At 38.3% G+C, this 13,420-nt stretch overlaps 1 protein-coding gene across 1 annotated transcript in view; it reads left to right on the top strand.

Annotated features, from left to right (window-relative positions):
• The window catches only part of MYO3A (myosin IIIA), a 117,018-nt gene that overhangs the window by 19,055 nt on the left and 84,543 nt on the right, over positions 1–13,420 (top strand). Inside the window, 2 exon segments of the mRNA XM_032100904.1 lie at positions 12,077–12,181; positions 12,949–13,048. Coding sequence (XP_031956795.1) covers positions 12,077–12,181; positions 12,949–13,048 — 205 coding nt within the window.

Raw genomic sequence — 13,420 nt, 5'->3', positions numbered from 1 at the left:
ACTCCCCACCCTCCCCAAAAAACCCTAATGAACCAAAACAAACCCAAACCAACTGCGACAGATTCTTTGACTTTTACAATCATCTCAATTTTTGCAGTAGATGACAATATATTTACTCATTTACTTTTGACTCATTAATTTTGCTTTTCTAAGCTATATAGGGAGACTGATAACTTCTGTGTGCTAGGTAAATAGATCAATATTTTTTTTAATCTGTTTGTCTAGATAATCTTCCTTGACCGGGCTTGTGATGCTTTTACCTCATTCCCATATCCCAGTCTAAAAGGGCAAGGAGTCCTGTACCATGTATGGAGCAGGGGATGGATATGGTTCTGGCAGGGAGAGTGTGCTGTCACTCCCGCATGGCCAACACAACAAGACTCTTCACAAGCCACTGCTCCTTTTCCAGGCACAGGCTACCTCTTCAGGGGGCTGTTTATGCCCAAGCAGGCTGGGCACAAAAAAGTGAAGCTCAGAGCAGGATGAGTAGTTCTGCCTTTCTCTCTTGCTGAGATTTCCAGCGCTGTGGAAGAGTCCTGGTGGCTGGCAGCAAAGCATTTTCTCTCCATTAGCTTGATATTTTTCCTTTCTCAGATAATGGTGGTGTCACTCTTCATGGCACCTCTCTGTGCATGGAGGAGGGAGAGAGGAGTGGCTGTCAGTGTTTTAAAGCCGCTAATTCTTGTTCTAGATGTGCAAACATGTTTGGCTGAAAATATCTGCAGCTTCAGTTTCTGTGGCCTGCAAGGAAAGCACAGAGCTTGGGAAGTCACTGGTCATGCAAAAGTTCAGCAGACAAATTCATGTTGTTGAAAGCCATTTGACTGAAGATTTTGTCTTTAAAAAATAATACAATTGTAATGAATCAAGAAGCATTTGGGCAACACTCTCGGACAGATGGTATTAGTCTTGGGGTTGTCCTGTGCAGGGCCAGGAGTTGGTCTTAGTGATCCTTGTGGGTCCCTTCCAACTCAGAATATTCTATGGTTCTATAAGGAATGGGTAGAAGTATGGAAACTGGAGTTGTTTTTATTGCTGTGACAGTTTTAGCATGGGTGGGAAAATCCAAATTCAGTCACGATTCTTTCTGTGAGGCCTCTCTGAGTAATGAGCACTGGCTGGAGTGAGCCCCACTGGAATTTTTGGGAGTGCCTTGAAGCAAGACCCAACAGTCTCATTTTGGCTTTCAAAAAGATGAGCTAAACTAGAGACATCACTCTACCAGTTACTTCTCTTTTGCATGAAGTAGAGGACCTTGTGATATGGACAGTTTAATAATTTCTTTAGGATTTTCCTTTGGCATGCTTACAGTATGCTTTTGTTAGATACAGGAGTTACTATATGCAGATGTGTTTCCATCTAAGGGAATAAAGGCAAGTTTATGGAGTTTAAAAAAAGCTTTCAATGGAAGTTGTTCTGTTTAATGGAATATATAATAACAGTTATAATAAGAAAGCAGATATACAACTTTTTTTGCTATGTGGTATTTGCTGTAAAACAGTAATGTTTCAGGAAATTAGCATAGTGGAAAATAACAAGTCCATTTATGTTTTATAAAAGGCTGGGTGAGGGGAAGGAAGCTGTCATTTGCTTAAATATTATTAGCTATTTTCAAATGGCATATTTGAAGAAAAATTAAACAATTGAAAATTGCTTTTTCATATTTCTTAACACAGGTCATTTTTCAGTAATGTCTTTTGTTATAATTGCTCTATTCAGACCAACACTGAATGTTTTGATCCATTACATGCCTGAATTGGGCTTGATTTCATCATTTCTAATGTGTCCCTCTTTGCTTCCCAATTATAGCAATTTTTCACTCCTGAATCATTTCCTATTTTCTCAAGACCAAAGGTGTGTGGCTACAACTATTATTTGATGCTTCAAACTTTTACTAAAGACTCATAATTTCTCTGCATAATGTATATTTCATATTACATTGGGGTTTGCACAGTTTGCATCTTTTAAACAACTGGTTATGGTTCACCTTGCTGAAGAATACTCACATGCAAAAACCCGGTTCTCAGTAACTTAACAATTCTTGCCATCATGCAGTAAAGCAGAAGCCCAGGAAAAATAGTTTTACCAAACCACTGTGTAATTTAATGGCATATGAATAATACGCCTCTCACATTCTAATATTTAACATCACTTTGCTTTCTGTACATTTAATTTTTGATCACAGTTTTACCAACTGTGAGGTAATTGAAAAGCAAAATAAAGCAAAACACTAAACCCCACCTTTGTGTAGGTTTTTTTTAGATCCCAGATAACCAGACCTCCTTTATCTGTAACGGGGAATAGCATCAGTCATTGTAAGAATGCTTGTGCTAAGACCTTTTTGCTCTTTGCTGGAGGGTTTGCTCTCTGACACCTATCACGTGTGATAGGCAATACAGTTTTGCTGGTTTTGTGCTCAGTTTACGTGTTGGGCTTCTTTATAAAGGAAGTGACTGAAGTCACTCCAGTGGTAGGGACAGGGGTCTACTCCTCATTCTTTTTTGGGCAGAGGGGGCTGAAAGCTGCAAACTATAGGAGAAGAGTACTCAAGGAACAAGGAGCCAGGAGGTACAGAAACAAGATAGTCATGTGTCAGTGGTGATGAAAAGTTCCCTGGACTCCAGAAATAATGTCAGCATTTGTTGCAATTCAGAAAGCTGCTGACTTTGCCAAAATCAAATCCAGGAAGCAGGGAACTGCCTTGCACACACACAGGGAACAGGGAGAGATTGCTTTACAAAGCCTTTTAATTTCAATTCTGTCTGCTCTAGTCTCTCGGAGTTAATCATTCCAGTAGTTCATTAAAATAAGAAAAAAAGGAGAAGAAAAAATGACTTTTGAGTTTAGCATCATTTTGTTCTTATAGAATCATCTTTAAGAAAGTCCTTCAGACCTTAGTAGGGTCCTGTGACAGTTACAGAGTCCTGCAGCTCCTTTCATGTCCTGCATACTCCCAGGAGGACACCAATTGCCTTGAGGATGAGTGGGTTTCAGCTTCACTCCTTTTGTAAAAGCAGTCTTCTGACAAGCCCCATTGTTTGGATCTGTGCTTCCCTGGCCGTGCTTTCAAACGCAATAGGGAAGATTTCTATTGCAGTAATTTAAATTACAGTGAATTAGACTAAATTACTGTCTTCATGTAGAAATACACAAATGAAATGGATTATGAGCAGTGTGGACATGGCAGTACTTGGACCTACTGTCTGAACCCTGAATCATATAGAAATGATGCTACAAAAAAGGAAGGTGCTAGGAAATGTTTCTTAACTGGTGAAGAGTGAACAAAAGTAAGGCAGTTCTGAGCAGGCAATAAAACCTGTGAAGTGCTTGCTGTTACCACAGGCTGCCCTCTTTGCTTAGGAGAGTCTTTGTGTTTTCTAGAGCCTCAGCTAAGGTTTGCAGCAGTCAGTAGAAATACTTCTGTCATTATGGATGCCAAGTTAATCACTCTTTTTTTCTCCCTAGCCAAGGGAATGGTTTTGTCCTCTAAATGTTGTTTTTACCACTGGTCCTTGTGTATGATAAAATGATGAATTGCACTAAGTTTGCTCTATCAAAATATTCTGTCTTGGTAAGCTCCCTCTTGTATTTGCTAAGGAAGTCCTGGCTCTTTACTGACCAGTGCCTCTCAGTTTTGTGGTTAGGTTAGCTCTGATTTTGCAAAATGACCCTTACATTTATTTGATTATTAAAAAAAACCAGCTGTGCTATGGTGTTGCCAGGCCATGAAGCTATAGTTGAAGCTCCTTTAGAATTTCTGTTTTAAATATGTTTTCACCCCAGTTGCTTTGCAGAGCGCATTTGTAATCATAGCTTGGTACCACTTCAGCTGTATAATCTTTTGAGAGGATATGGACAGGTGATACATTGATTTCTTCATTAGCACCTTGATGGGGATGTAAACGTATTATAAAGAATGTGAATTATGGGATGTAAGTTTGTGTCAGGATGAGCTAGAAGGAGAATTGAGCTGAGGTCTGTCATGTAAACCTTTTTCACAACAGTGTCACCTCACCTACTTGCTTTTTTTCATGATATTACAAATGTTTTAGAACAGAAAAATCCTTCCTTTGGGGAGTAGGGTTTTTTTCCTGTTTATGTGAAACCTGCTTGGCTTCATTCCATTATGCTGAGTTTGAACAAAGAAATTTAGGCAATAATTGCATCATTGTGGCTTTTCCATTTTAGCCATGATGTGAAGATATCTATGGTCTGACTGAGAAATATAAGAGTTTGTGAAGGCCAGCATTGCATAAGATGAAACAGGCAAACTGTTCCTCTGGCTGGCTGTCTTGTCAGTGCATGTGCATGGCAAAGAAAATGAGAAGTTAAAAGCCAAACTGAAAGGAAAGAAATCAGAAGCAACACACAAACACCCGTGAGGCTGTGACTAACACAGCCCTGGAGGTGCTAGATGATATAAGAGAGCAAAATCGTAAATACCACATGGTTTTTGATCACTGAAGCAAAATAACTCAGGAAAGATGCCTGTTTCAGTGATAAGTTTTGTTCACACTAAATTGAAAGCAATCAACTTTATCTAAAAGCATAGAGAAACCATTGCTGTGGTTTCTTTTGGGTTGGGTTATGGGTTTGGGTTGTCTTGTCCAGTCGTTAGGAAAAATAGGAGCTACAGTGCATATCTTTCTTCCATTTGAGGTGAAATTAAAACTGTGCTACACAGACAGGAGCTGTGTACTGAACCACCTGGCCCATTCAGAAAACAGATTTAGTTCCCTGTAAGTTTTCACAAGAACCTTCAAGTATGTGTGGTATGTGTTAGGTGCTGTCAGTGGAATGTGCTCTTTGACAGTAATAATTATGAAAACGTGTCACACTGTAGGCAGAGAATAGGAGTTATCTGGTCACAGGTCACCCTGTGAGATGGACAGTCCATGGAGTTCTTTCTTGGAGACAGAAGGCAAAGACAGTGACTCTGGAAACGGCTTTATCAGGTCAATTATGTTTGAACAGACCAGATCTCTGTTGAAAAGCTGAAGATAGAAGGAAATTTGAGTGAAAAAGGCCCCAAAGTAGTTGCTTTCACTCACCTAAGAAAAGAAAGGATGGTAAAGATGGCAGCAGGGTAAAGATAATGGGCTTAGGGAGAGTATGCTTTAGCTGGCTTTGGGAACTGGTAGGTACCTGCACTTAGGAAAAATAATGTAAAAATATAGGAAAGTGCCAGGGTAGCTGGCAGTTCTTTAAAGACATTGAAAACACAATAGCAAATTAGCTGTTGCAGAGAAAAATAGAAGCACAGTAAGAGACTAGTGATAATGCATTAGGGTCTGCTTCTTCTAATATTTCAGAATGCCTTCAAATAGGAGAAACAAAAATGCTCAGCTAAAGCATTTAGAGACAAGTTCAGAGGGTCTAATGTGGAGAGTGGTAAAGACAAGGTTACTAGAGAAATGAGATACAAGAATATTTAGTATATGTCTTTACAGTGAGGAAGAATAATGTCCTAGGAAAATACAGACCAATCTGCTTAACTTTGATACCCATAACAGATCCAGAACAAATTAATAGAAACCACTGTAGAACATGCAGAGCCCAGTAACGTGATAAGTGGTCAACTTGGACTGGGCCAGAACAAATTGTATTACTACAATGTAGTCTTTTAACAGGCTAACTGGTGTAACATGGAGAAAGCAATAGATGAATGTCTTTTGTAAGGATTTTATATGCTCCCCTGTGACATGCTTGTGAGGAAAATGTGGAAATACAGACATTTCACAAAAACAAAAAAGCAAATAACCTCTTTTTCACAAAACTGGACTTCAGGGCTGGGAAAATCTCAAGCAGGCATCTGCTTTTGGTCTGTTTCTATTCATTAATAACTTGAGTGATAAAAAAAAGTCCTCATAAAAATTTGAAGTGGATACCTAGTTTAATTAAAGTCAGATTGGGGAATAGCATCAGATTCACAGTTGTGACTAGGAGAGGGATGTATTTGAATCACAGAAAAGACATTCATTCAAAGTACTGCTGTCCATAGGAATAAAAAATGGGACATACCTGACCAGGCTGTTATTCTGCAGAAAGGGATTCTTTGTAAAGTGGAGATGATTATGTTCTGTTCAGCTTTTCTCAGCTAAGACAAGACTTCCAAAGGAATTCTGTATGCACTTTGGGGCAAAATGTGAGACAAACATCAGTGGCAAATTGAAGGCAGTCTGAGTGGAGAAAATGTGGAGAATTTCAAAAGGTTACAACAACTAACCTTGTACAGCCTAAAAAAAGAGGGGAAAAAAAGAGACATATCATGATAGTAGTCTGGCAGGGATGGAAATAGAAAATAATGATAATTTATTATCATATACTGCTGAAAGGAAGGGCAAAACTAATACAGTTTTGTTGGAAGCAAAAAGGATTCAGATTGGATAGCAGGAAAAATGCTGTATCAGCCTAGAGAAACACAGAAACAGGCTACTTAGAAAGACTGGAATCTTCCTCAAGAGATTTTTAGGAGCAAGTTAGACATATATCTGAAAGTTCCAGGTCTCTACACAGTGCATATGGGGTGGACTAAGTGATTTCTTGAGGTCCCTTTTACTCCTCTGCTTCTGTAATTTTATGATGACAAAACAGCAACAACTAAGAGTCTTCTGTTCTTACAGCTATCAGTCTTGAAAGAAAGGTGCTGTCAGCTCAGAGACTGGCAGTGCTGCTTAGGAGAACAGGTCAGATTATTTATCTATTCTAAGAACAGGGGGAAAATAGAGATTAGTGCCTGTGATGCTTTTTAGCACTCTTGTGTGAGATAACATTAAAGCAAGGTTGGACTTTTTCATGAAGATAATTCATGCATGACATAAATTGTGCATATGTGATGTGCTGCCCAGTTATTTATGTCTGTAAAGACAGGGAAGGAAGTAATTGTAGTTGTCCCACTGTTTGCATCCAAGCTGCTGAAGTAAGATGAAAGCACCTTGACGACTGCTTGATGCAAGCAAACATTACCTGACAGCTTAGTACAGATGCATAAGTCAGGAGCACTTAGATGATTAAAGGCTGTAATGGCCCTCACAAAAGTGCAAGTGATAGCTTTCTTCAAAAGGGAGATGATACTGAATCTTTATTCAACAGGCATCAGAATCGAGAAGAGCTGAAGAGGAGAAATGTATAACTGGGTTAGAGTGACTAAGACCTAAAAAGAATATCTGCATGACTGTGATGTGATGGCAATTTTAAGTGACATTTCATGTGTTAGGATCATGCTTTTTAATATTTTTTTTCTGCAGATAGCTTAGCATACTAATAGCTCAATTACAGTAGCACATGGTTCTGGCAGATGGGTGGGTGGAGAACTGCATGTCATCCCAGTATGAGTCTTTGCCTTTTTGAGCGCCAGAAAATCATAAGGGAGGAGCCCTTTTCTACCACTGCAGAAGGTTCCTAAGCACCTCTTTTGATACAGCTATGCATGGCCATCAGAGCTACAGCTCTTTAAGGCAGATTTTTATATGAGTCAAGCTTTCTATTAAATCATTCTTTCGATTGGCTTAGGTACGCAAGATTTCTTTTGCTCTTTCCCACTCTTTCTGCTGTCTGAATATCCAGACCAGGAACCGAATTCAAAATTCATTAAATTCATATATTCTGAATCATATAAAAGTACAGCATGGAGGGAACCTTTGGAAGTTATTTGGTCCAGCCCCTTGCTCAAAGACTATTAACTGAAATGTTACAGATTTGTCTTTTCAATTCAAATTTGAATATTTCCAAGGATGGATATATCACAGACTCACTGTGTAATCTCTCCCAGTGCTTAACTGAGTGGGAAAATTTTTTGTTTATGTCCGGTAGGGATCTCCTGACTTGCACTGGAGGATTGTTGCCTCTCATCCTTTGCTGTGTGACACTAGGAAGATTCTGTCTCTATCTTCTCCACCTAGTTGTAGGTAGCCTCAAGGGTTCAACTTACCTTCCTTTTAGTTGCTTGTTTTTGTACATAATATTTGCATTCTATCAATGCAGGCACTGAAAAAACTGCCAGTAAGGAAAATACCTCTAAATCACAAGGGAACAATAGAAAAAGTGACTAATACTAATTTGATGTAAATTGTTCATGTACAAAGTTCTGACATTTCTAAATTACTTCCCTGTGGGGTGATCACGAATATCTTCCCTTCCTGTGTCTCATAGGCTGGACATTCCAAGAGTCTGTCCCTTTAAGCTGACTGTATTCAAAGCTAAATGGGGGCTTCCATCTGATACAAACCACAAGAAATGCTTCTGTGTATGTAAGAGAGAATGGGTGTGAATGTATGGGAGAGAGAAACAGAGGTATGACCCTCTCCTCCCAGAAGAGGCCATGTCTCATGACAGGTGAAAGGCCATTTCATTTGGTGAGTTGCTTTGACCTTCAGGGTAGGGAGCAGCCCTGTGGCAGAGCTCAGACAGACACATAGCTTCTGCTGCATGACTGTGGCCCGAGTTCTCTGTGCATTTGTTGTTCTCTGCTTACAGTGCCTGTCATCAAGGTGTTCTGAGGAGATTTTACCAAATGCTGTAGAGCAAATGACACAGACTGATCAGCCATTTGGTCATGTGAGTTCACAAGGTTTGCAACAAAATAATAGCTACCAGCACCTCCCTTCTCTAGATGCTTCACTGGAAACTAGAAAGATCTTTTTAAAAAATTATCTCTGTTGCCTTCATGATTTCTTGTCATCCAAGCATTTCAGTTGGCTTAACTCAAACTGAGCAGCTTTGGTAAGAGGCTACACAGTGTTTCTACTGTGGACAGCATGCTACTGAGAAGCAGCAGATATCATAATTATAAGCTGCAATATTTAACAACACCCCAGGAAACTTCCTGTCTAGCATAATAACTAACTGCTAAATATTGTTTATCCCATAGTCTCTCATTAAAGGACTGTATGACTCAAGGTTATGTGATTTTTTTTTTTTAAATGATTTAGGGTTTTTTACTCCTATAAGTTTCTATGGACTAGATCCTGATAAACATCCCCAAGGATAATTTATTTACCATCTGCTCAAATTCTCAAGCAAGCATGGTCCATCACTGTATTGGGCAGGAGTATCATAACTTTCTGTAGCTTCTTGTTTTGAAAGGGAAGAGAAGAGCCTGACTTTTTAGGACAGGGACTTTTTGAAGTGTTTATGATACCTTTGGATTGAGTACACATGCAACTTGCTACCCTGAGTCAAGAGAAAGAATCACCATTTCGACTTTAGTTATGTGCATAGTTTTAGGGACATGTGGCAGCTTCACCTGCAAAAAATGCACAGTTGAGATAGGAAATTAGAGCAGAGACAGCATTTTACCCATGACAGTAAAAATAGAACAGGCTAATACTAACCTGTGTCATCGTTGTCGTCATCGTTCCCCCCTCCCACCCACACAGTGTAGAGCACACACATACAGTGTCTGCCATAATCTCCTTTTCTAATTGTAGTTGTATTCCAATAATCCCTTTTCCTCCTTATAGCTGCTTGTATTCTAATACCCAGCCTTTTTTCCCCCTCTCCCTCCTATGCTGGTGGTCTCAGAAAAATATTAATTGTCTGATGTAAGTAAAAGTACAGCTCTTTGACACAGAAGCAGCAAAAGAAAAGTTGCCCTGTGTGTGTGTGCAAGAACCTGTGTCTATATCATCCTCAGCTGAACTCTGTTTAAGCAGCCACCCTGCCTTGGGAGTTGGCAGAGAGTTTCCGTGCTGGTATGGCTGACTTCCGGATTCTTTATTTCAAGACTTGTTTAGCTGAGCTTTTGCATACCCATGTTAAGGTTTTGTTTGGTCTAAAATAATCACAGTTTTAATATCTTACATTACCTGATATTTTAAGTAGGTGTTATCTTATAATGCAGGTATTTATCTCATAACAAGGATTTATATCTTATGAGAGTAGTAGAAAAATTAGTTAGACCAGCATATTAAAGGAAGTAAAAATTAACATTGCTGACCCAGGCAAATAAATTCATTATTGGCTTCACTGCCTAAACATTAGAGGGTGATTTCTGAGGTGTAGTTTCTCCCTTCTTCTGCCTACAAAAAGAATATATTCATTTTCTTTATGTTGAACAGGTATACAGCTCTGTAAAGAAAACAGATCCATCTGTAAGAAGCAAAATATTATATCTCATATTATGAGATAATGAAGAAAAATAGTTTGAAGAATATTGTATGTGTAATGTATTTCACAGTTGGTTTGTTACTTCTCAGACAGTTTCAGTGCCCTGAATTCAAGTGCATTAAATTAACCAGGATTATTGTCATAATCCATTTGGTTTGATTAAATATGTCAGTGATGTGCCAAAGTTAAAATGATGGAAACCCTGAAAAGATAATGTCATTGTAAAAAAATAACTAACTTGAAAATGTCGGTGTAGAAGACAGACCAGCATGGCTAATGACAGTAAATGAAATCCTGCTTGGGAATCTGATCCTTATCCAGCAAAGCATTTAATCCCATCATTTAAGCATATGAGTTCTTCCCTCTCTAAGCATGCATATTGTCCCACTTAGGTAAGGGTGAGGTTAAGTGAGTTCCAAGACTGTTGCCATAGAGCTCAGCCTCTGTCAGACCAGAGCCCTTGCTGACCTGATGGGGGACACATCTTGCAACAAGAGTTATGTATTGAATGGCATTTCTGGAGGCATTCTTGTGGTGCAAGTTCAGTGCAGCCTAGGGGTTTCAAAGATAATGAGAGAATTATTGTTCTGTTTGTGTAAAAAGGGATAGAAAATGCTTTATATGGTAAGGTGCAAGTCTTTTTTTAATTGCAGCACAGAAAAAAATGTAGGGATATAGAAGAACAGATGAAAAATATACATACACAAAAGAATCTGACGTCTAGAATTCTGCAGTTGAAAGGTTTTACTGGTAAATTATGCCCTTGATTTGAATATACTTCAGAAGTAGTGAAAAGGAATTACTGTTTTGTGCTGCATTGTTAAAATACCTTACATGGGTATTTAATTTCATGTGAAAAGCTACTGGATGATGATACTGTATAAGAATTGAAGTTTATTTTACTGTTCTATTGGAAGCAGCTACCCCTTTGTAGAGACAATGGCTCTTCAATCAATGAGTATTGTCAGGTGCATTATGGATAGTTTAAGGGCTTAAGTGCTAATTTCATCTTTGCAGACGTGTAACTCCTACAGTAGTAGGTACTCCCTAACATTACATTGTTACTTCTTCCTGCAGAAAAATTGTAAGTGATAAAAATGAACATATGAAGTACTGCAGTCTAAACTAACCTGCTGGTAATGTGTGCTCACTATTGTTTTTAGAGAGCAGTGCCAGGTCTCTTCTTCCCACGTGTATGGGACAGGACAGGGGTTTGCAGGAGTCTGGCTGGACTCTCTCCTCTGGAGAGTGAGGGAAGATTGTCCAGACCGGATAGTGGCTCTGCACCTGGAACAAGGAGCTGACAGGGTTGATGCAACAAGGGCTATAATTAGTCTTACACCCATGGCACACCTTGTTTCAGTGGAAGACCTTTCTTTCCACAGTGCTTTCATCATATTCCACAATACCCATGCCTTGTGTATCACACCTTCCTATGCTAGGAATTAAGTGCTGCTTGGCAAAAAGGGCAGCTTTACTGTTGGAAGATTTCATGTTAGGGAAATTTCTCTGCTGCCTGTCTTCTGAAGCCTTAAATCCATTTTATACTGTACATATCTTTTGTACCTGAGAATTGGTGTTGTAATAATGTGCATGTGGTGAGTTGCACATGATGAATATAAGAAGCAATTAGTATGCCCAGCAAAATATGCTTTCACAGCTAATTTATTGCACTGTAATCAACTTCTGTTTCAGTGAAAAGCAATCATGGATGCAGGAAAACAAAGAGATAGACTACTGTACTTGTGTTTGGGCAAGAAGAATTAAATGCAGAAAGTAGTGAAAAATAACTGGCAAAAATTGCTGTGTAAGTTGTTTGTATAAATGGTAGACTTAAGGACAAATTTGTGGTTTGTCAGTTTAGTAGAATCTCATTTGGCTACAGATACAAAAAAATACTGAAAGTGAAAACCAGGTGGCTACTCCAACACTCCCTAATTCCTTTTTATATTCCTCTTGTGTTTTGTAGCTGTGCAATGGTGGATCTGTGACTGATCTTGTGAAAGGATTTCTGAAGAGAGGCGAAAGGATGAATGAACTTATAATTGCCTACATTTTACGAGAAGCTCTGATGGTAAGTAAGATAAGCTTTCAATGAAAGGATAGTCAATATTCGACTCATACTTTTCTAAAATTAATGAAGATCATGTCCCCACTAACACAGCTCACTATCTTGTATTATAGCAGTGTTTAATGAAATCAAGGCAATGTTTGATTAGGATAGTTCTTTTTAAGCAAGCAAGGTAAATAGCATTTAATCTGTTTGTTTCACTATTAAGAGAATGAAAATTGATTCCTGACCATTGATCAATTTTCTTAGTAAATACAGTTCAGCATCAAAACTGCTTTTCTTTTAAGATAGCAGAAATATCATCAAAATACTGTTCAGCTTTCAATGTCTGTATCCAAACTATTTTTATAGTAAAACGATCCACATATCTAGCATATTCAAACCCTGCTACAAGAATTTGGTTTTGCTCATTAGGATCAAATGTATTTATCATTTCCTTATAACTGAAATTTAATTTTCTCCGGTGGAATTTAGGTCTTAGTAGTTTTCTTTGAGTTTATGCTCTAAAGGTATTATATATAGGTTTACAGTGATATTTTTCTGCTTTCATCTTAAAATTTCTATTTGACATAAAGTGTGGCAATTAAAAAATAGCTTTTCCTTGTCATGTGGCAAGTGGTTTTGCAGTAAGAATGACATCCCTGTGGTTTTGGATTTAAAAAAATCTTTTAAATATTTTTCATACCTTTCTTCTACCTTGTTGTTTCTGCAAATGTAATACAGAGGACAGAGCTGTTGTTAAAAGTTCATGTTTGCATCTTGCCTTCCAGGGACTTCAGCACTTGCATGAAAACAAAACTATCCACCGTGATATTAAGGGAAATAATATCCTTTTGACCACTGAAGGAGGAGTCAAGCTTGTGGATTTTGGTATGTTATGTTTACTAATATATACCCTGTTTTACAGATGAAGTATGGAAAATAAAATAGAGCAAACAAACCAGAAAATATTAACTGTGTTAATTTTTTTTTAAGTTTTTGGGTTCTTCATTAAAAATCACTTGGATTACCAAAGTTACTTTTTTTAACTTGATAGAAATTTTAGTAATTTTGGTAGTGCTGTTTCAATAGCATGGCTAAAAACCAGAAATTATAGGATGGTTGTGGTAAGTGCCAAATGCTTTGAGGCACAGAGTAAGTGAAATGGCGAAGTGAGTAAATAGGATTCAAAATAAGGTTGGTGTTTAGTTCCTCCAGGAACTGTGCAATGATTCAGTGAAATTAGGACCTGATAGGAAAACA

Source organism: Corvus moneduloides, chromosome 1, assembly GCF_009650955.1.
Source record: "Corvus moneduloides isolate bCorMon1 chromosome 1, bCorMon1.pri, whole genome shotgun sequence".
In the NCBI taxonomy this organism is placed as follows: Eukaryota; Metazoa; Chordata; class Aves; order Passeriformes; family Corvidae; genus Corvus; species Corvus moneduloides.
This window is presented reverse-complemented; position numbering and strand designations above follow the sequence as displayed.